Source organism: Natator depressus, chromosome 6 (genome assembly GCF_965152275.1).
Source record: "Natator depressus isolate rNatDep1 chromosome 6, rNatDep2.hap1, whole genome shotgun sequence".
Lineage (NCBI taxonomy): Eukaryota > Metazoa > Chordata > Testudines > Cheloniidae > Natator > Natator depressus.
In genome coordinates this window covers 29,990,871-30,012,691 of record NC_134239.1, presented here as the reverse complement: position 1 = coordinate 30,012,691, position 21,821 = coordinate 29,990,871, and the positions used below count along the sequence as shown (strand labels likewise).

General features: G+C 40.9%; 1 protein-coding gene across 11 annotated transcripts in view; it reads right to left on the bottom strand.

Annotated features, from left to right (window-relative positions):
- ABCC8 (ATP binding cassette subfamily C member 8) overlaps positions 1–21,821 on the bottom strand; it is a 138,113-nt gene that overhangs the window by 113,806 nt on the left and 2,486 nt on the right. For all 11 annotated transcript variants that reach the window (XR_012639854.1, XR_012639853.1, XM_074954916.1 and 8 more), the window contains exons 2-6: positions 21,617–21,758; positions 18,562–18,683; positions 9,074–9,240; positions 6,640–6,882; positions 4,376–4,564 (exon numbers count right to left, since the gene is read on the bottom strand). Coding sequence is in view for 9 of the 11 variants with exons in the window: in XM_074954916.1 (XP_074811017.1) it covers positions 4,376–4,564; positions 6,640–6,882; positions 9,074–9,240; positions 18,562–18,683; positions 21,617–21,758 (863 nt within the window). In the remaining 2 variants the exon portion in view is untranslated. The remainder of the gene's footprint in view (positions 1–4,375; positions 4,565–6,639; positions 6,883–9,073; positions 9,241–18,561; positions 18,684–21,616; positions 21,759–21,821) is intronic.

Genomic DNA, 21,821 nt, shown 5'->3' with positions numbered 1-21,821 from the left:
AATACTTTGAAAGCAATCATTAGCGTTGGTTCTCTGTGACATCTCCCCAGTGCAAGCCCTTTAGAACAAAGAAATGCTAAGTTATGGGACATCTTCTAGCTGCACCCTAATGCCCACACAGCATGTTTCGACTGATAGTGACAGACTTTGTATCACTACAGAGAACTTCCTTCTGCCTCCATCATATACAGAAATCTGTAACACACAAGCATCCTCACAGGATAATGCAAAACCTTAATTAGTCTCTGACTTCTCCTGCAACACACAGCACTGCATACCTAATTTGTGAACACACCAGCCCGTAGTAGCTGCTAGTGTCCTACGATTTGTAATTAAAGTTTTGTACTACACTTTGGGCCAGATTCTGACCTGTTACTTCAGCGTATATATGGAGTAAATCCAAGCAAACAGATAATCAGACCTATTGACTTCTGTGGAGTTAATCTAGATTTGAAACTGAGACAGAATCTGGCCCTTCATAGACAAACTTCTCCTCCCCTCCGCCCCCAAATTATCCTTATCTTCATAAGATTGTCTTCTAAAAGGTTTCTCCATCTTTGTTTTCCCACAGCTAAAACATTTCCTACATTCCCAGGAGCAAACTATAAATAAAGGTATTTACCCTTTGATTCATCACAAGTAAAGAGGTTTCCCATTCAGCGGCGGTGCTAGCTTATTGGGGGCCTTAAGCAGGAATATTGGGAGGGGGCTCTCCCAATACTAAAATAGACAAGTGAATGGGGGCTCCGTTGAGCTGCTCGGGGCCCCAAGCAATTGCTTAGTCTGCTTATACCTAGTGCCAGCTCTGTTCCTGTTGCAAGGAAAATCACACATAAAAGCTTTTTCATAACAGACCTAGGCACATGCAGGTTTCTCTAAGTATATTGGTTTATTTACATACAGCTTGAATTGAAAGACATTTCTTGTTATTTTGCAAGAGCTAAAAGCAATTTTCAGAGTTGAAGTCCAATTGCTGTTTTGGCAGTGAAGCTATGTGAAAGCCAGGCCTAATGAAAAGAAAAAGCTTCTCTGGGCATCATTGTACCAAAGGCAAGATCCTATCATGCAGTCTTTCATGGTCCATAGTGGGACAGTGGACCAACCGGCTTCATTCATTCGCACTCCAGGCAGCCGTTGGCATGGGCATTCTCAACTTGCGGCTTTAGCCCACCCACCAAAAAAGATTTAAGGATTCCATTAATAAATAAAAGAAGCTCTAAGTTTGGAACAGAAGCTTGTTTATCTCACTTTTATTAATAGTATATAAAAAGTGAACTATGGATAAGATGGGGAACAGCCTATCCCTGAACTGTTGATTACACTGGAAAATGAATTCCTTCATATTTTGTTTTTGTTACCCCCCGGGTTCCTCTCTCACCTGGGACTCTGACAAGTTAAAATAGCAACTAGAGGCTCTTTGACCCACACGCATGATGAGGGTGGGGTCAGATGTTGTAAAAGGACAGCTGAAGAATCATGATGTCTGATCAGCCCCCTCCCTTTGTGAAAAGAGAACATGGAATTCAAGCAGAATTGGGATTGGGGGGAGGGAGAGGGGAGGAGGTAAAGAGATGAGCCAAACAGGAGGCAGCCCCAGAAAAGTGGTAGCTGTCTGGACCTAACCAAGGTCTCTATTGAGAGAGGGGAGCAGATGCTCTTGTGCATAGAGTGAGAAAGAGAATCAGTAACCTTCATGAGAAAATAAGGAAAACAACTAGTCTGGCTACAGAAAGAGTGGCAGAAACACAGACAGGTGAGAAGGAACACTGCTTACTGAGCCATTTCCAAGCAAGGGTAGAAACGAGCCAGAGCCTGGCTACCAAGAGCCAGCTGTTACCCTGGGGAAAGATAGGGACCTCAAAGCAGCTGAGACCTTCAGAGGACTATACCCCTCCTGGGCTGAAGAGAGCAGTTATCAGGGGACTGTCCCTACTACAGTAACAAAAGTTATTTTTTTTAAAACTCTAGTCCGCCACAACCAAAAAAGAAAAAGAAAAAAGAAAAAGAAAAAAAGCAGCACTGTCTATGCTCTTGGCTGTTGGTGTTGACAACTCCATATGCTTTTGCAAAACAAGTTTAACTCTGTTCACTACATTTTTGAAGAAAAGTTCTCAAGAATTTCCCCATATTTCACTACCACAACACTCAAAGTCTACAGGCTAGATCTTGATCTATGGCAAGGTGGCACGAAGGGGCTTTAAAACTGCCTTAAATGGGCATACCCACAATGTGAGGGAATCCCCGGCTCAAATAAAGCTAGCACAGCTAGCTGTATGCCACTCCCTCAAACTTTGCACTTCCCTTACCACTGGGCAGTGAAGGGGACATGACCAGAGACCATTGCATTCCGGTGACCCCTAACTTGCATAATTTAGAACAGCCCAGAGGCTGCCCCTCAATTGCACCCAATGATCATGGCAAGCAATCAAGCACAGCTGGATGAGATTCCATTCCAATTTTATCAGAGCCAGTCTTGAGATTTCTGCACAGGGCCGGGGGGGATCATTAGTCAAAGCTTTTTAGGGGAAGTTAAACAGAGCACAATCAGTAAATGCCTTCATTCCAGGCAAATCAGCAAGAGTCACAGCTCATAACTAAGGCTGTGATTTTGTCACGGAAGTCATGGAATCTGTTACTTCCAAATACCTCCGTGACTTCAGCCAGTGCCAGCTGGGAGCTGCAGGGTCCCCTGCCACCTACGGAGGCAGAGACCCCCGCAGCTCTCCGGCGGCCGTGGGCAATAGGGAGAGACCCCTGGAGCTTGGAGCCCACAGGGGTGGTGCGGGCCCCTGGAGTTCCCAGTGTGCCCACAGCTGCCCAGGCTCCCCATTTTGTCACCGATATTTTTGGTAAAAGTCAGGGACAGGTTACAGGCTTCCATGAATTTTTCATTGTTGCCCATAACCTGTCCGTGACTTTTACTAAACATATCTGTGACAAAATCTTAGCCTTACTCATAGAACATCAGGGTTGGAAGGGACCTCAGGAGGTCCTCTAGTAGTGCTGGCTCCAGCGAACCAAGCAGGTGCTTGGGGCGGCAAATGTAAAGGGGCAGCAGGAGGTCGGGCGCTGGGGCGGCAATCTGCTCTTGGCGGCAGCTCCGTCACAGTGCGTTTCGTGCTCGGCGGCAGGGACGCGACTCTTCTTCGGTCCCTGGCGGCAGTTCGGCAGCCGCAGCATCACTCCGCCTCGGCAAGGTTTTTTTGGTTTGTTTTTTTTGCCGTTTGGGGTGGCAAAAACGTTGGAGCTGGCCCTGCATCTAGTCCAACCCCCTGCTCAAAGCAGGACCAATCCCAAGATTCTCCATAACATTTTGCAGCCATTTCAGCAATCTTTCCCTATAATCTGTTATTTTCATTTGCGTTGGCTGCTGTTTTACTGTCTTCCACTGAATTTGTTGTTTATTGTTTCCAAATATTAGGATAAGCACAAGATAAAGGACTGTTGTTGGATAAATGAATGATTGTTTCTAAGCTTAAAAACTTTGTCAAAAATCTCGCCTCTCCAACACATGCAATACATTTTAATATTTAGTTTGAGGCCTGATCCAAAGTATATTGGAGTCAATGGGATTTAGATCAGGCCCTTACAGGAAACAATGTTATATTAAAAAAAAAAAAAAAATCAGCGAATAGCACAAATAATGATTCTTTCCTAGAAATGACTTAGCAGTATAGTGTGAAAATGCTCATTGTGCTTTTGTTCCTGAGAATAATCAAGAATGAAGTCTTTTTTTCTTGGATATTATTCCCTTGGATAGCATCGTCTAAGTCTCTTATAGTTGACCTTTCAAAGATGAGCTCCCTCAAGACTCTGATGGAAACTCTTTGTCATGGCTCAATTACTTTTTCCTTTAGTTTTATGATAAAAGCCTGCTGCTGCTTCAGTCCTTTAAGATAGCCCACGTTGTCAGAAATTAAAAGCTGGACCCCCATCCTTAACATAAACTTCTCCCTTTTCAGAGCATAAGGTCATCAGGGCAGGCACCGAGGCTCCAGTTCAAGAAAGCACTTAATCACATATTTAACTTCAAGCATATATTTAAGTCCTTCAAGGGAACTTATGTATGTGCTTAAACACTGTCTTGAATAGAGATGCTTTCCTGAAGTAGGGCCCTAGACTTCTTATGTGTGTGGACAGCACCTAGTACATTCTTGGCATCACAAGTGTTACAAATAATGATCATAAATAATAGAAAATTCCAAATGAGTATTCAAAAACACACTTCAGGAGTAGCGTTCTGTTTGTGTCAGAGGCCAACCACTATATGTTCACTTAGGGCCTGATCCAAAACCCATGGAAGTCAACTGAAATATTCCAATTAGTTTTAGTAGGCTTTGGATCAGGCTCTTTGTTAAGATATTCTAGGTAGTACCTGCGGACGGATGGTGTTATTTCCTTTTCCAACGTGGTGAACAATCCCAGAGATACAGAGCGGACCAGCAAACCCAAGCAAGTCAGCCAGAATACGGAAAGTGCTGCTGAGAACTAGTGGTCTCCCAAATGCACAGCAGAGAGCGCACCAAATTGATTTGGATCCTTGTGGATATGGAGACCTTTTGTTCTGCCCAAAATTAAAAAAAAAAAAAAAAAAAAAAAAAAAAGAAGAAGGTTATATAAACATTACAATATGTAAATACAATTGATATTTTAAATTTTAAAAATGAGCCTCGAGAGTAGATGATTCAGAATATTGATTTGATAAGCAGTAACCTCTGGGCTAGAGCTGGGCAGGAACTAGAATTCTGTTTCATGGGAAAATCCACAATTTAAAAATTCTTCAGCAAAAATCTTCAAAAACAGACTCCATCGAGAGACTGCTGAATTTGAATTAATTTGCAAACTGGATACAATTAACTTAGGCTTGAATAGAGACTGGGAGTGGATAGGTCATTACACAAAGTAAAACTATTTCCCCCATGTTTATCCCCACCCGCTCACTGTTCCTCAGACGTTCTTGTCAACTGCTGGAAATGGCCCACCTTGATCATCATTACAAAAGGTTCTCCCCTCCCTCACCGACGCTCTCCTGCTGGTAATAGCTCACCTTAAGTGATCACTCTCGTTACAGTGTGTATGGTAACACCCATTGTTTCATGTTCTCTATGTATATAAATCTCCCCACTGTATTTTCCACTGAATGCATCCGATGAAGCGAGCTGTAGCTCACGAAAGCTTATGCTCAAATAAATTTGCTAGTCTCTAAGGTGCCACAAGTCCTCCTTTTTTTTTTTTGTGAATACAGACTAACACGGCTGCTACTCTGAAATTTAAAAATTGTATTTTTGCTCTGAATCAGAATGAACATAAAAAAATTTCCCATGAAATGAAGTTTGACCACAAATGATTTTTTAAAATCATTTCATTTCAATTTAGACTTTTAAATTTATAGTATAAATTGCTAAACAAAAAAATTGGAACATTCCATTTTAAAAAAGTTTGTTTTGGGAAAAAATAATGAAGCATTCCATTTCAGCCTTATCAGAATGCTTCATTATTATTTTTTCCCAAAACAAAATTTTGTTGACATCAATATGTTTTTGTGCAAAGTTTCAATTTTGTCAAAACAAAATTATTTGATAGCAAAACATTTCGCTGGAAAATTTTCAAGCAGCTGGACTCTTGGCCTTGTGCCAAAGAGGAGGGGAAATTTTCTCTAGTTAAACAGGAAGACTATGAATGGGTAGCCACAAGACCCACTTATGCTGATTTGGCTTACGAGTTGCACAGTGAACAGTAACACAATGGTTCTACAACGTAGTGTTACATTAAAAGCCATTTTGTGCTAAAAATATAGGGGGAATTTGTGCAAATTGCACATAGTCTATAGTGAGACTGGCATAAATTGCATGGCTCTATAGGGAGCAATGAGAGGGGTTCTGTCTTAAAGAGGTAGAATTCCTCTCAGTTTGCCCACTGCTACATGGTGTTAATTAGCTTGATAGTGGTAGAATTGGCCTATTCCTCCTCTCTGCTCCTTACTGGATGCCAAAGGAGTAGGGAGGAAGCAGTTCCTGTTCTCCACTGAGGTCAAGCCTGGAATGCTGCATTGCCCTTAAGCAGGCTGCACACAAATGGGGAGGGAGTCTCCTTACTACCTCTTATTCCACTGCACACACATAATAAGGGGCAGGTAGTGGTCTTAAGTGAAGATCACCAGGCTAGTTCATTTCAGGCTCAATCCTGAACACTCTCTCAGGAAAACTCCCACTGATCTCAATAAAAATTACTCCTATAAAGCCCCTGTAAGATTAGTCAAACTTATTTTAGGTTCTTATTAAGAGGCAAGTTAACCATCTTCACAAAAGTAAAATCCATAGTTGTGCAAACAACTATATTTCCATAATTGTACATGCAAACCAAGCATTTGCACATGCAAATAACCATTTACATGAACATCTGGACGTAATCATGCACAACAACCACTGTAAATACAAAAAGTGCACATACAAATTAGGCACCCAGCAGCATGCCTAGCTTTCTGCAAACCAGGCTCTTAATACCTACCATGTTTCCACTTTATATTTTTATATGACTTTATACGGTTACTATCAAAAAAGTAATGAGGTATTTTAAGCAATATGTAAACACCACAAACATTTGTAGATAATCCCACACTCCTCTTTTTTCCCCTCATACCTTTTGTGCTTCAAAAGCCTCATTAAGGCGAATGTAATTTGTCAGAGCTCTCATGGCAATAGGCAGCTTGCCTATGGCTTTCAAGTCTATTGGCTTTTTATGCGCGGTCTTGATGAAAGTATTCATCCACCAGTATGTTCCTTTGGACAGCAGATTCACAAAGGGCTGTAGGAACCGAACTCCAAGATCCTGAAGATCCTCGGGGGGCTTAACCTCTTTGGGGGTTTTGAAGAAAACATATCTCTGAAATCCAAAAAGCCCACAAAGAATCACATCAAGTGCATGGAAAAGAAAAAGACAAATCTGTGTGGCAGGGGATACTGAGATAATAGAAATGCCTGTGATTGTTCAGGAGGAATAGATAGCCACCGAGTGTATGACTGGGATTTGCAAATAGGCTAATGAAATTAGGCTCCCTACTCCTATGAATTTCTGTCAAATTTGGGTACCTATTCCTTAAATTACTTTGAAAATTCCAGCCTAAAAAGGAGAAAGATATTCAAGCCCTAAATGAAGGCCACCAAAGATCAAAATTTGCCTGTGAATTTAATCCTGCACTGGGAAAATATATTAAAGCTCAGTGAATATTTGCAATATTTTATGTTAAAATCTACATTGAAGATTATTCTGGCCAATGCTGCAAACTGCACAATACACACCCCCGCATCCCCTGCAAACTTTCATAGAGAACCATTAAAATTAGACTGCACAGGGCACTAGCAAATATTTCCATTGACTTAAATGGGAGAAAGATCAAGCCCCTAGACTATGATGTTTCATGCTGCAAGGATCAAAGCTCTTGTACAGTGTACCATATTTAAAAATATCTTGTAGTACTATCACTAGGGAGTTCTGCTCAGACTAAGATGACATGATATAGCCCATCATTTGCTCCTACAATATTTATTAACATGGAATTTAATACACTGTAGGGTTGTAGCTAATTATGTAAAGCCATATTGATTAAAATTCTGTATTTAATTAAATCCCATGCAACCCCAGAAAAATCAACAAGGTTAAATGGGTGTAAGCAAGAGGAGAATTTAGTCCATGTACTTCAGGTTTTTCCCTTTATCTAACAACATAGATCTATGCAGATAGGTAAATCTATTTAGCAGATCCATTCAGGGCTTGAAATTGACTGCGAGCTAGTAGCCTGAAGCCCCACTTCCTTGCATCATATTCAGCAACAATAATTCTGTGTTTACAATTAAGCCTTATTTAACCTGATTTCAGTTTGCTGCTGCAATTTATTTTCTTCCCAGAAAACAGGCATTTCTGGAAGCAGGGAAAATGACTTTTCACTACTTGCTTTCTACTTCCATTTCTAATAAGGATTTTACTGGAGATTCAGTCCAGTGATCATTTAAAATAACTTTCACTCCTGGCTGCTATGGAGGGATTTTTTCCAACAAATCAATAGGAGTGACAAACTGAACATTCTATTTAACTCTTGATTAAAAACTACAATTCCCTGTGCTGTGTTTTGCTTCTGATCTGCTTGCCTTCAATCATTCATATTCTTAGTTGCCAGAAGAGAGGCACTTTTTGCCTCAAAGCTTGGAATGATGCTATATTATTGGTTAGTTCAAGTCACATGTAAAAAGTAACATCTTTTAATTATTTACTCTAAAGAAATATGAAACTGAAAAAAACAACACTAAGCAATGGCTGATCATTTCAGTGGCTCATTTGATAGTCTCCCTTGTGGCCCCAACATTTTCTAGCTAAGTAAATATCATTAGATTATAAAGTTATATAAAAAGAATCATATTTAAAAGCAAGGTCCTGTTGGTATCACAGCTGAGTCTCATTATTTCATGAGCTGACACAACAGTTGTCAGTCGTGAGATTAATATTTAACTTCCCATAGTCTGATCTACACTGTATGTGAGGGAAGTGATAAGGTATTTTGGATTGTATTCCATGTAGCAATCTCCAAAGCCATCTATTAATAGGGATTCTGATTGTGGCCATAGCAAAGAGGAAATAACCAGAGACGACTGGATTTGCTCTAGCACCAAAATAATATTAATAATAATTTTTTTAAAAAAATCACATTGTGTGTGCTCTTAGAGACTGGAAAACAACAGATACTCTGTGTGGGTATCACTGACTATTGTTTTCTGATAGAACGGACTATCCATTTCACTGTATCTTTCCCTTTATGAAGATTAATGATTTCTGAAAATTGAAGTTGTCAGTCATATAAGAAACACCTTTTCAGAACAAAATGGAGGAAATTCATTCTGAATTGCCAATGCAGTGGAGTCAAAGGAGTTTGCAATAAAGATGAATTTGGCTTAATTACATTACCCAAGTGTTTGGTTTTCAAATAGGTCTCTATTTCAGACTGATTTTGTTTTTACATTTAGCAGCCAGATAAAAGAAAAGGAAGAAACAGAAATGAGAATTACCTGGAAATTTAACTTACCCTCACCCTGATGACATTAATTTCTACAGCTAGTAGCATTCCATATAGAATAACCAGAAGTCCCGTGAGGCAAAATCGAAGCTGAGAAAATCCAACCCCATTATCACAGAACTTTACAAATTTGATAGTTTTGGTTATAAAAGCTAAGGTCCAGTAGAACAGCAAGGCTGCCAATAAATAAATAAATAAATAAAAACAGCATACATTAGTCAGTACTGATTGTGGAAAGAATTTATTTTAAACAAAATTAGAAGACTTTGTTAAATGGTTATGCAGAAGGGAAATGACAAGCATGCATGAAACTAGACAGTGCTCTTTCTCCTATCAAAATGGCAACCAATTCAGTTTCCAAGAATGTGATCCTACTCCCATTACATTCAGTGAGACCACGGAAAATTTTGCAGGAGGATCTGCTGGTGGAAATTTCCATCCGCTTGTAAAGCTATGCCTGTATCAGTCCCTCTAAGGGAGTGATGCTCTTTCAGTGGAGGAGGCCAAGGGGCCCAACCCCAAAGGTTTTGGATTCTGGGGAATCCACAGAGTTTGGTTTGAATGTTGACCTACATATTCTGCTTTCCTTACCTGTGTGGAACTCTACTTGATGTAAAAGATAAAAGCCACCAAATAGTCCTGAGAGCAAAATTTCCCCCTAACATTGCTGCTTTCCTCAGTGCGTATGTACTATGCAAATTCCATGCAACACAGTTTATAACACAGAATACAAAAGCAAATAAAAGAAGGAGAATGGCGCGTGAGTAGGAAACTACAACTTTTGTAGAATATTGATTTTCACAGAGCATTTTCTATTCACGTGTACTCAGGCCGTAGCCATCTATAGACAAATAATTCTACCAAGAGGCTCTGGTGACATTGAAACCCCAATCAGGAATTTATTTCATGTCATTCACCATGTCACGAGCCAGCTGTTCTGGGAGTAGTCTCACTAGCATCAATTGGATTCATTAACTGAGTAGGATGAGCCAGAGGTTGACCCCACATTTGGTTTTATATATTTAATAATATCAAATTGGATTGTTCACTCTGACAGTAGAACTGTATGGGGAGGAAAATGCTGAGAGTATCCATTTGCAGCATTCTCTCCAATTCTCCTGTTGCAAGGCTGGGGGGCAGAGGGGTTTGTTGCCACCCCAGGCAGAATCAACTGTGAGGCTTCATCAGAAAGCTGGATGGTCCCCAGGGGATCCATGTAAATCTTAAGCAATCCACAGGAGGACAAGGCACTCTGAGATATCTCAGAAAGGGGAGAGGGATGGAGACTTAGGTCCATCTGATCACATTTTCTGTGCAGGATTGAGAGCCATATGTGGAGAATCCCCTGCATTAACAGAACCCGAGGGCATGATCTGGCCCATGGTCTCCAATCCCACTTTCATTGAAGTAAATGATAAAACAACCATTTATTTCAATGGGAGTAGGTGTAACACTATTGGAGTCCTCACAGGGGGCACCTGTAGTGTTTATATTACTGCTACAAGACAATGGAAGCACTGTATTTCATCAAGACAGAACTTCCATGGGCTACAATTACTTATCAAACTTAATGATCAATATAACGAACAGCTGTTACAAGGTAATGACTGTTGTCAGGGGAACCTGATCTTCCTATAGTAGGATCAGGTTAAAGTGTAAGAAAAAAGCCCATATATGGTAAGATCTTCAGGACTAGCCTTTGGTGGCTAGTGTAACTCAGGGCAGAATGGGGTGGGAGGGCCATGTGTTTCTCTCCTGCTTATAGGATCAGGTCACCCCTTCCTTGAAGCCCCTCACTGGCTTCCCAACACTTACTGAATCAAGTTCAGTCTCTGTCTCAACTTCAGGGCTCTGCATAATCTCACCCTTACCTACATCTCTGCTACTATTTCCTGCTACTCTTCCTCTTGGTTCAATTCTCTCTCTTTAATGATCTCTCCACTCACAACCATCTGCTTACTTCTTTCAAATTGACCCCTACACTTGGAAAATCTCCTACTCCTTGTCTGCCATGTGTCCCTGTCTTTCCTCTTTAAGATCCCTCATTAAAATCCACTTCTTCTTGCAATACTTCATACCTTATTCTACTCTTAACTTCCTTGCTTAATCTGTACTATTGCTCCCTCTTGTTTTGTCTAAATTATCTCACATTGTAATCCCTTTGGGGTGGAGAATGTTTTAAAAGCATTATATAAATGTAGGGTGCTATGTAAAGTATCATCAACTGAGGGCACCCCTTTTAAAAAAATAATAGAAATATCAATTTAGAGTATCTGTATTAGCAAATAAGGCCATTCTTCTATTGGGAATTAAAGTACAAGTCTATGTGACCAATTTTCCTAATTACAGGATAAATTTGACAAAGCTGTTCTTGTCAAGTAAAAAGTTTGTATTTTACCTGAGCAGGTCAGCTGTGTTGTCTTAGAAGGTTCTAACCCTAACATCCTGAGATAATAGGTTGTACAAATACATGGTAAGAAACAGTGTCTGCCTCTAAGAACTTGTAGTCTAAATAGACAAGACACAGAAAGAGTGGGAGAAAAAGTGTTATGAGCCCCATTTTATATGTGGGGAAATAAGGCAGAGGGTATGTCTACACTGCAATTAGACACCTATGGCTGGGCCTATGCCAGCTGACTTGGGCTCGTGTGGCTTGGGCTAAGGGGCTATTTAACTTCAGTGTAGACGTCCGGGTTTAGGCTGCAGCCTGAGCTCTGGAACCCTCCCCCCTCGCAGGGTCCCACAGTCTGGGCTCCAGCATCAGCCTGAATATCTACACTGCAGTTAAACAGCCCCTGAGCCCAAGCCTTGTGAGCCTGAGTCATCTGGCACGGGCCAGCTGTGGGTTTTTAATTGCAGTGTAGACATACCCAGAGAGATTAAATTACTTGCTTAAGATCACACAGGAAATCTGTAGCAGAGCTGGGAATTGGACCCAGTCCAGCGCCTTAACCACAAGACCATCTTTCCTCTCTAGTCTTCCTCTTTCTCAGCTCATTTCTTCTATGTTCACATTTTCTCACATCTTCATCTATTGGTTCATCCAGTTGCTGAATGCCCAAAATTCCTGCTGATGAGTTACAGGGAGTTGCATGAGAGTAACATGCCCACAAGATCTGCAAGACCAGGCATTTAAGTAAGCAGGGATTAATGAACTATATGGTGTCTGTTTAGAGAGAAGTCCTGTGCACTGGGCATTGTTTAAGAGAAAGAGGAAGGATGTTCCATTTTACAAGACAATAATCTAATTCTGAGGGAATAAATTAGGAGTAACAGCCAAGTAGTGATAGTAATTAGTGAACCAGATTACTGCCAGGGACAGTGACTTAGCCCTTCTGCTATGAATACAAGTGAACTAGTACTCTATTAATAAAATACATTTCCCCTGTGCCTCCCAACTTAATGCTCCCTACTCAGGAAAACTCCAAATGTCATCCAAATCTTATCCTTGTTTTTAAGTCTAATTTTTAAATCTGTAAAGACAAATATGTGTTTTTGTAGCTGTTAAACATCATGATTAGACACTATAATTCTGTTACATAGTCTGTAATATTGAGAAAAAGGGGTTTTCAATTTATATATAATATTTTCCAGAACAAGACAGAATACATTTATGAATGTGGCACTCCAATTTGTGCTATTAAAACTGTATCCCTAATGTGTTCCCATTTTGCAACACAATCTAGACAGCAACCAAATTTAGCCTGATTAGTTCCCTATGGGCCTTATCAAAATCCTACTGGCATCTTCAGTTTTTCTATGGATTTCAGTAGACTTTGGATCAAGCCCTATAAGCCCCAGCTTTTGGTTCTGTTAACCTCCAAGAACTATTTGCATATTTAGGGCCTGACCCTGCAATCTAATCTGTGTAGATCAGTGGTTTTCAAACTGCGGGTCGCGACCCAGTATTGGGTTGTGTAACATAAGGCACTGGTCAGCACCGCTGACCGGGCCATTAAGATTCTGGTTGGCAGTACTGCCCCGCTAAGGCAAGCTAGACCCTACCTGTTCTGACAGCACGCTGCACCCCAGAAGCGGCCGGCAGCAGGTCTGGCTCCTAGACAGGGGAGCGCCATGGGGCTCCACATGCTGCCCCCGCCCCAAGCACTGGCTCCGCACTCCCATTGGCCAGTTCCCAGCCAATGGGAGCTGGCGGGGGGGGGGGGGGTGCCTGTGGGCGAGAGCTGTGCGGAGCTGCTCGCGTACCTCCGCCTAGGAGCTGGACCTGCTGCTGGCCGCTTCTGGTGCGCCTTAGCACCCCCACTGCGCTGGTGAATGGGAGCTGCAGCAGGTAAGCCCAAACCCCACCCCCGTGCCCTAATCTCCTACCCCAGCCCTGAGCTCCCCCAAACTCAGGCGCCCCTCCTGCACCCCAAAGCCTTCACCCCCGGCCCCACCCCAGAGCCTGCACCCCCAGTGCAGAGCCCTGACCCCCTCCTGCACCCTTTCCCCAGCCCACAGCCCCCTCCCACACCCTGAACCCCTCATTCCTAGCCCCATCCCGCAGCCCTTGCCCCCACACCCCAACCCTCTGCCCCAACCCTGAGCCATTCCCACACCCCAAACCTGAGCTCTTCCCAAACCCCTCATCCCCAGCTCCGTTGCGTCATGGGCATCGACAATTTTCTTCAACTGGGTCGCCAGAAAAAAAGTTTGAAAACCACTGGTGTAGATGGTGCCCTGAACCTGGGTGGAGCTCCACTGGGACTCTGGATGGGCATAAGGGTCCATTCATGTGGATCCTGTTGCAGAATGGAGGCTTTATTTATTTCACTAGGGATTAAATTAGATTGGTTTGGTAAATCTATCAGTGAAAGATCTCTCTTTCACTTACTCTTCTTGTGCTCCCATTCTAAAACTTATCATGAGCTTAATATTTTGTACATGGTTCCAAATAATTTGTTCACATTAAGGACTGCAAAGATATGTTGCTTCATGGCCATGCTGCAATGTAGGGGGTTGATACTTAAGTAAATAATTTCAAACATCTCCTCTTTATTTGCTCATCTGCATAAAATCATCATCATTATCTAGCCTCACACTGTCAATCTATGCTGTCACATTTAAAACTGAAAGTAGAACAGTCTAAGATCTGCTAGTGATTAATTTGTGTAGTTGAGTATACAGAGAGGAGATCTTTAAAAATTTATTTCTTCACATGTCTCACTGGGATGCAGCAATGATAGCAAACCCAAACCAACCCCCATCCCCCATCAGATGACAGGAAAGTGATCTAGCAATTTGATGATCTTTTGGTCTGTTAACTGTTTAGACTCCAATTTTCAAAAAAGCCTGTTGACTATCGATGAGAATTGGGTACCTAACTCCCTTAGGCTCCTTTGAAAACCACAGCCTCAATGTTTTATTAATTATGATGATGATTATTACTAGTCAAGTACTTCCAGAGGGCTCCCATGGGATCTGTGTGCTAGGTACTGCACAAAAACAGAATATAAGATCCCTTTGGGGAATAGGATTATGTATAAAATGGCTAACCAGCTGCACTACATTCTCAGTGATTTAACAGAGGGAACGTGGAAGCAGTGCTGCATTATTAAACACTGCATTATAGAATATGAAAAAAAATCAGTGTGACTGAATTTCTTCTATGACTGTAACAAGCTGGCAGTGTTTGCCTGAAACACCCCATTCTTGCGAGCAGGTGTCTATCCTGCCAGGAAAAAGGAATCTTTGGACTCAAAGCAGGTGGCTCATGATCCCACCTGGCTCTAAGGGATGCAGAGAGGTTATCAGGACTGCTGTGCCTGCACTCTAGAGAGAGGAAACCTAGGGGCAGCCAAGCCTGGGGAAGAAGATTTGAACTCATTTTTATATTATCTCTGTTTGCTTTACCAATTAATCAAACATCAGGAAGAGAGAGGAGTTTGTGCTTTTCAAACTGTGTGGACTACATTTGTAGGGCAGGTAGGGAATACTGCCTGCTTCTAATGACATACATTTTAATTCGATTATCAGTGAAATAAAGGCTTTGGACCGAATTCTGCCTTTGGTTACATCTGTACAATCCCACTGCCTTCAATAGGTTTGCACAGATGCAACTGAGAGTAGGATTTGACCCTAATAGATGGGAACTGGATTTAGAAAAAACTATGCCTGCTGTACACTTAAGACTAAAGACCTGATCCTGTAGCATGAAGAACATTCAAGGGAGTGGGAGAGCTGCAAGCACATGTTGAGCAAGCCCAGAATGTTGCATTTCCCATCTCCACTGATCCTGCATGAGCACCTCCTCTGAAATGTATTTCCCCTACTCACCCCACTAAATCACTGGATAACTTTGGGCAGGAACAGGCCCTACATTCAAAAGTCTTACTGGCAGTTTGTCAAATGAAGATTCTATAGGCAACATATAGAGAAAGATCATTGTGGCACAGGTGGGGGTAATAATATATATGTAGGGAACACAACGCATGGAGTTGTGTCCCAATTTCAGTACAGCCTCTCTCTCTCTCTACCCCGTGCTAGTCAGAGATGAAGAAAAGCAGGTTCTTTGATTAAATTTCAGAATCGTTTAAAATAAAAAACAAAAAGTGTTATCCTATCTGCTACCCATTTCTGCTGCTCTGGAAAAAAACCCCTCTGTTTAGTGCAGGCCTTGGCTTGGCCAGCAGAAAGAAAATAATTTTCAGAAAATAATTTAAACTGACACTGAATAAAATATTGCAATGATTGCTGAGCTCTTTCTAGACCAGGGGTGGACAGTATCAAGAGAAAGGCAGAGTTACTGATATTCTATGGATTTGCTCCCAAGGTGCATATTGTTGCAAAATTCCCCACTGACATTAGTTAGGACGGCAAAATCCAGTAAGTAGCATAGAGGATTGAACTTTGCCATACCTCATTGTGGCATCCAGACTATTGCTCACCCTGTTGGGGGTTTCGGTCGTGTCTTTAATTGTACTTCTGCCAAGGTCCTCCAAGATGTTCAGCTTTTAAAACACTAGCCAGATGTTACCCACCCTTCCTCCCAACTACCTCTTACACATTTTTAAAAGACACAGTTGCATCATGGGACCACTTTACAAAGGCCCTGGAAAAACAGGTGTAATAAATGAGGTACCCATGACTGTATCCCATTATAAGCAGAACTCACCATGGAATTACATGGGGAATCAAGCTTAAAAATGAATGGGATATGGATTTGAGTTATTGCTAGCAAAGGATCAAGATGGCCGTTTAAAGCACTTAACTCCTACAACCCTCCCTCTCCATCCCCTCTACTTCCAGCTTTCCTCTCTGATCTCCAATACCTTTAAAAACAAAAAACGTAGGTACTTTGTTACAGGTTTCTTTCTTACTCCCTCCTCCCACAACAATGGAGCTTATGTAGGAGAAAAATCTATTTTAATGTGATCCTGAACAGCGCAACCTACTCCATGTGGTGCTTATGAATGTCATGTGGCTCCACTGCTGAGACCTGACTGCAGGTTGTGTATACAAAAGGGCTAAAGAAATACATAAAATAGGGGAGGATATATATTTAAGCCATTTTTTTTTTAAAAGACTAGTAATTTTAGATGCCCAACTTGAGATACCTTAAAAGGGCTAGGGATGGTATCCCTAGCCTCTGTTTTGCCAGAAGCTGGGAAATGGGCAAGGGATGGATCACTTGATTACCTGTTCTGTTCATTCTCTGGCATTGGTCACTGCTGGAAGACAGGATAGTGGCTAGATAGACCTTTGGTCTGACCAGTATGGCCATTCTTATGTTCCTTTTTTCCCCTCCATAGGGTGGGTGCTTAAGCACTTTTTCAGCATCTCAAGTTGGGCCTCCAAATTTTTGAGGAAACCAAAATTGCTAGTCACATTAAAAAATCTTAGTCTGTGTTTTTGGCCTTTACTTTAACCAGCAAATCAATCTTTCCACGGGTTCCAGTGCTGACTCAAGTGCTGCTTTACTTCTTTTCAGGTAAGCGGAGTGTTACTTCCCTTACTGCTATTCTAATGATGAGTAAGAAACAATGAATGTGCTCTTCAGTCAGTTCACAGTGCACCTTTCTATTAGAGTCCTGGTTGGAAAAACCTGCTCCAAGGATTTGCTGCTGATATCTAACTATGTTATTTGAATTACAAGGGACTTTCAGATTTTCAGTATCCCTGAAACACTGCTATAATGAAATGTAATTTTAGATAGAAAAAAAGTCTGCCATAGTAAAAGAAGAACTTGCTAAGATGAAATGGAAGTGGAAATGATAGCTACTGAGCTGCACTCTGGGGAAGCGCCATCTCAGACATATTCTTTCTGTAAATGTTTTCAAGACTCATGGGAAGTCACCAATTGACAATTTGCCTCCTATGATATAGAAAAAGGGTAATTCAAAGCCGCAGACAGCTCATATTAACATCTCTATTCAAGAAGAAGAAATCCCTCCCCTACTACTTTTTTGCATTATAACAGATTAACTTCAGTGGAAATGGCTCATCTGTTCCTGGCATGGAAGAAACAAAATGCATTAAAAAAAAAAACACCTGTGAAACATAGGCATAGTAATCAGATATACACCATGCAAGCTCTTCAGCATGAAAACCATGTTCTGGAAAAAAGTGTAAAGAATTAGAACTCACAGAGACCTTGCTGGGATGCTGTGTAGGACTGCACTCCTACTTGTATGCCTTCAGCCATAGCAGGGGGCCAGGAAATGTGTAAATAAGTAGCGAGCAGTTTCAAACCTCTTGCAGTCTGAGATTAATTTATCACACCTTCACCTTTTTCAATTGGGCTTCCTCTGAAATCCACTGCTATACTTCATATAATGCACCCTACATGCATGTAAGGTTACCAACAGTAGCGTCTTTTCTGTAGCTACTTAGAGTTTGGATGTACCCTTGTTTCCACAGTAAGATACATAGTATTATTGTAACACTTGGGCTTATACAATACTTCCTATTCAAAAGATCTGAAAGCAGTTTACAAAGGAGAATTTTACTGACAAGGAAACTGAGGCACGGAGAGGTTAAAATGCTGAAGGTCAGTGTCAGCACCAGTTTGCCCTGATTCCTCCCCCATTTCAGACCACATCCACTTTTATATTGTTTAAAGCACTTGTAGATGCTCTATAGTTTTATATTACAGCTTTTTATTTTATATTACACATTACACTAAGTAAGCTGGTTTAGTCAGCACCTGGGCTTTTGAGACTACAGTCGTAACAATTGCAACTCTCTCCTACCATCTAAGGTACAAAAGCACATGGCCCAATGCATCCAAGAAAACACTATGCACCCCACAGAAGTTGAACGTGTTGGAAAGCTTAGGTTGCATAAAAATAGCATATATCATTTGAACTGACGTTTGATAATGGGAACCAGTAGAACAAAACATAGCTTAATTTTATCCGATAAGCAAGCAAAAACCTAGCCGAATGAGAGTATGATGAGTTACTGCCAGAACCTGTCAGACCTTAGTTACAGAATTAACAGATAACACAAGAGCAACATATTCACACATCCACAGCTTTCTGTATTGTGGAACATACCTATTAATAACTTTGGAAAATTTGATGTTTCGATGTTATGATAGTAAACAACAGATGTGATGGCTGCCAAGAATGCCATACCAGCTGGCATGTACAGGTGCAAATGACGGGATTCTGAGACCCTTCAAAATAAAAATTAACAAAAATTACATATACACAGCCACCCACCCCTAAACAAAGCTTAATCATATATTTAAGTATACACTGGTTTAATTGTCAGTTATTTACCTCTCTATTTACTTATCATTAGGCTTGGCAGAATTTGAGTCTTTCTTAAGAATTGACAGATAATTAAAATGTTTAAAGCATTTTTTATTTTTAACCATTTACATTTTTCACAAATGTGCAAAATTGTGGGTTTAAAACATTTTTTTTTATCAATTTAAATTTTCACAGTTGTGGGAAATTATGGAAGAAGGTCAGACAATTATTTAACAACAAAAGACAAATTCAAAAAGTTAAAACTTCATAACCATTAAAATACATGGTCAAAAAATCACGTCAAAATATACAGTGCAAATATCCTTAAATCCCCAAACTCTAAAAATTCTCAAGCAGCATTTTTCTTACTTTGTTTATCTGTAAATTTCAGTCACCATCTATAAAAATATTTTGTGTCAAGTTGTGTGTGTACAGTGAAATTGTACAAATTCTAGCTCATTCCATTTTCAACAATTACAATCAACAAACAAACCCACCCACCCAAATAACCAGGGAATTACAATATGCCTTGAAGACACAGTCCTGCAATGCAGGACTAAGGCAGAATTGCACTGACAGTGCAGTTTACTCTTCCATGCCTGGTCAGACATTTCTGCCAGCTGGCGGATAGTTGGATGAGCCGTAGCCCCATTTCCTCTTTTCCCCACAAGGTAGTAAGGGCAAAGCAGCCCCTGTGCTCCCCAGAAAGCAAGGGCTACAATTCAGCCTGGCTCATTTCTGAGCCGCTTAAAGTGAGGGTGGGGACATGCAAGGTGAGAGGTCTGTGAACAATCCAGGAGTGGGAGAGTCAGGAGGATGTATACCTTCATCCCTCATCCTAATAGAAAACCCACTTGAGAATGAATGCTTCTCTGGCTCCTTCTGCCCCTCCCTTATATAGGGAATCGAGAGGCAGTGGAGGGTATGCATATGGGGTAGAGGTGGGGTGGAAAGAGCTGAACTGTCAGAGACCTGAACGGGCTACAGAAGTCGCTGGAGCTGAGTGTGCAAAGGTTCTGTCCTCCAAGAGATTGAACAGGGCATGGGTTGAAACACTGCCCATTCCTAGGGTCTGTGCATGGGGAACGCAAATCCTGCCCCCAAAGGAATAATCTGGGGAAATCCACACACATTGACATAAATGAGGTCACATGGGCAACCTTTGGCCTAAATGCTTTGCTTAATGACAAGTAACCCCTATTGGTAATAGGAAAACATATGTGGATACCTTAGTGTCACTAAATTTATAAATAAGGGCAGATTTTTATACAACAGAGTAGAATTCCAACAGTGAGAAGCCAATATTTTAGGGATCACATCTTTTTTACACAGATTTCAGCAGAGTTCTTCAGTTACTCTATGTTTTAGCAGATAATGCCGTAGGAGTAGGAGGTATTTTGCTATAACTCACAAATAGAAGCAAGCGGCAAGAATGCTACTATATAAGCATATCACTAAGCCATTATTACAACACAGTAGCATGGGTCTATTGCTGGTTGCCAAAGCCTTTGACAGCCCGACTACTATCAAGAGGGCTTTTAACAGCAAGACTTGTTTTGATTTTAGGAAGATGAGGAGTCTCTTTGCTACAGGAACAAAATCTGTTTTTATTCACAGAACAACTTGCTAAGCTGCCGAGTGCTCCAGAGATGTGATTGTGGGCTGGCAGTCCTCCAGTATGGTTAGGAGCTTTGATTCTCATCAGGAAGCACTTATTATTCAACAGCAGTGTTCTGGGTCAGTTTAAGAATAACCTTAAAGAGGGCATTTTTCTACTTCAAGTCTCCACATCCTTATAATTAAAAGTTAAATCAGTATTAGAAAAGCTCTTTCTAAAATGTCTTTTGGGTGCTGAGGGATTTCCTGTTTAATGTATATTTATGAGGAGATAAAATAATAATAATAGTGGGCAAAACTGATACAGATACAATTCAGTTAAACTAGGGCTACTGCTATGCAGTCCATGATGTTTATACATATATACTCTCAGCCTATTATGGTAAAGAAAACAAAATAACTATTGGTACCATAAAGCACTCCTAGGATTCATATGACTTGCTTTATTCAGAAAATTTCTCTCATATTTTATTACATAAACTCTTATGCCAAATTTCAGGTCATAGGTAAAGGAATAGTAGAATTAAATAAGAATATATATATGCTAGTATAGTAGTCTACTCCTAATCTTGCTCCCAATGAATGGATAAAGTCAAACACACATTGATTTCAACTGGAACAGAACCAGTTTATGTTTCATTCTCTTTATATTTCAACTTTAGTGAATAGGCTTCGGTCCCATCATAGCAACGTGACTAGCTCCACTCAAGGCAAGAAGGCACTAGGCTTGATTCTTTTCTCTCACAGACTGGTGGCACTCTGTTGAGGTCAATGGAGTTACTCCAGTGTAAAACATGTGTGAGAAGAGAATCAGGTCCAATGAGCCTTTGAGCAAGGCAAGCAGAACTTGGCTCATAGAGGAACATTTATTAGCTAATCCTGTACATGGGAGTTTTGTCTGAGCAAGGACTGTGGGATCAGGTCGTTAGACATTTCATTAAAACATCACCATCTGCTTGAATTGTCAGGATATTTCTAAGATTATCCTTTGGAATGATAGTGTCATTAAATTTAACTAAAAATGATTCAAGGCCAGGCCATTTTTATGTGTGCACATACTTGGCAAGGTCTATGGAATTTCTGATACGAAGTCTGTAGGTTAATCACCATGAGTACAGATTATATGTTTATAACAAGCCAAATGGCTTAGATGAAAATTTAGACAGGGGAGTAGTACTTACATTGAAACCCTTCAAAGATAGTTGGTGTTATCAAGAACAACTATGCATCCACTTACCCATCTGACACTATGCCCTCTGCTATTTCACACACCAGCACAAACAAAAGGATGAAAGTCAAGATCCAACGTAAATTGTGGCCGGGAAAATGAAGCCAAGTGCTATGATGTATATGAACTTTGGAACTCTGACTTCCCCATCCTAAATGTAAAAGCAGAATCATCATGAGGATTTTTATCCGCAACCATAACCCCCCAATGAGAA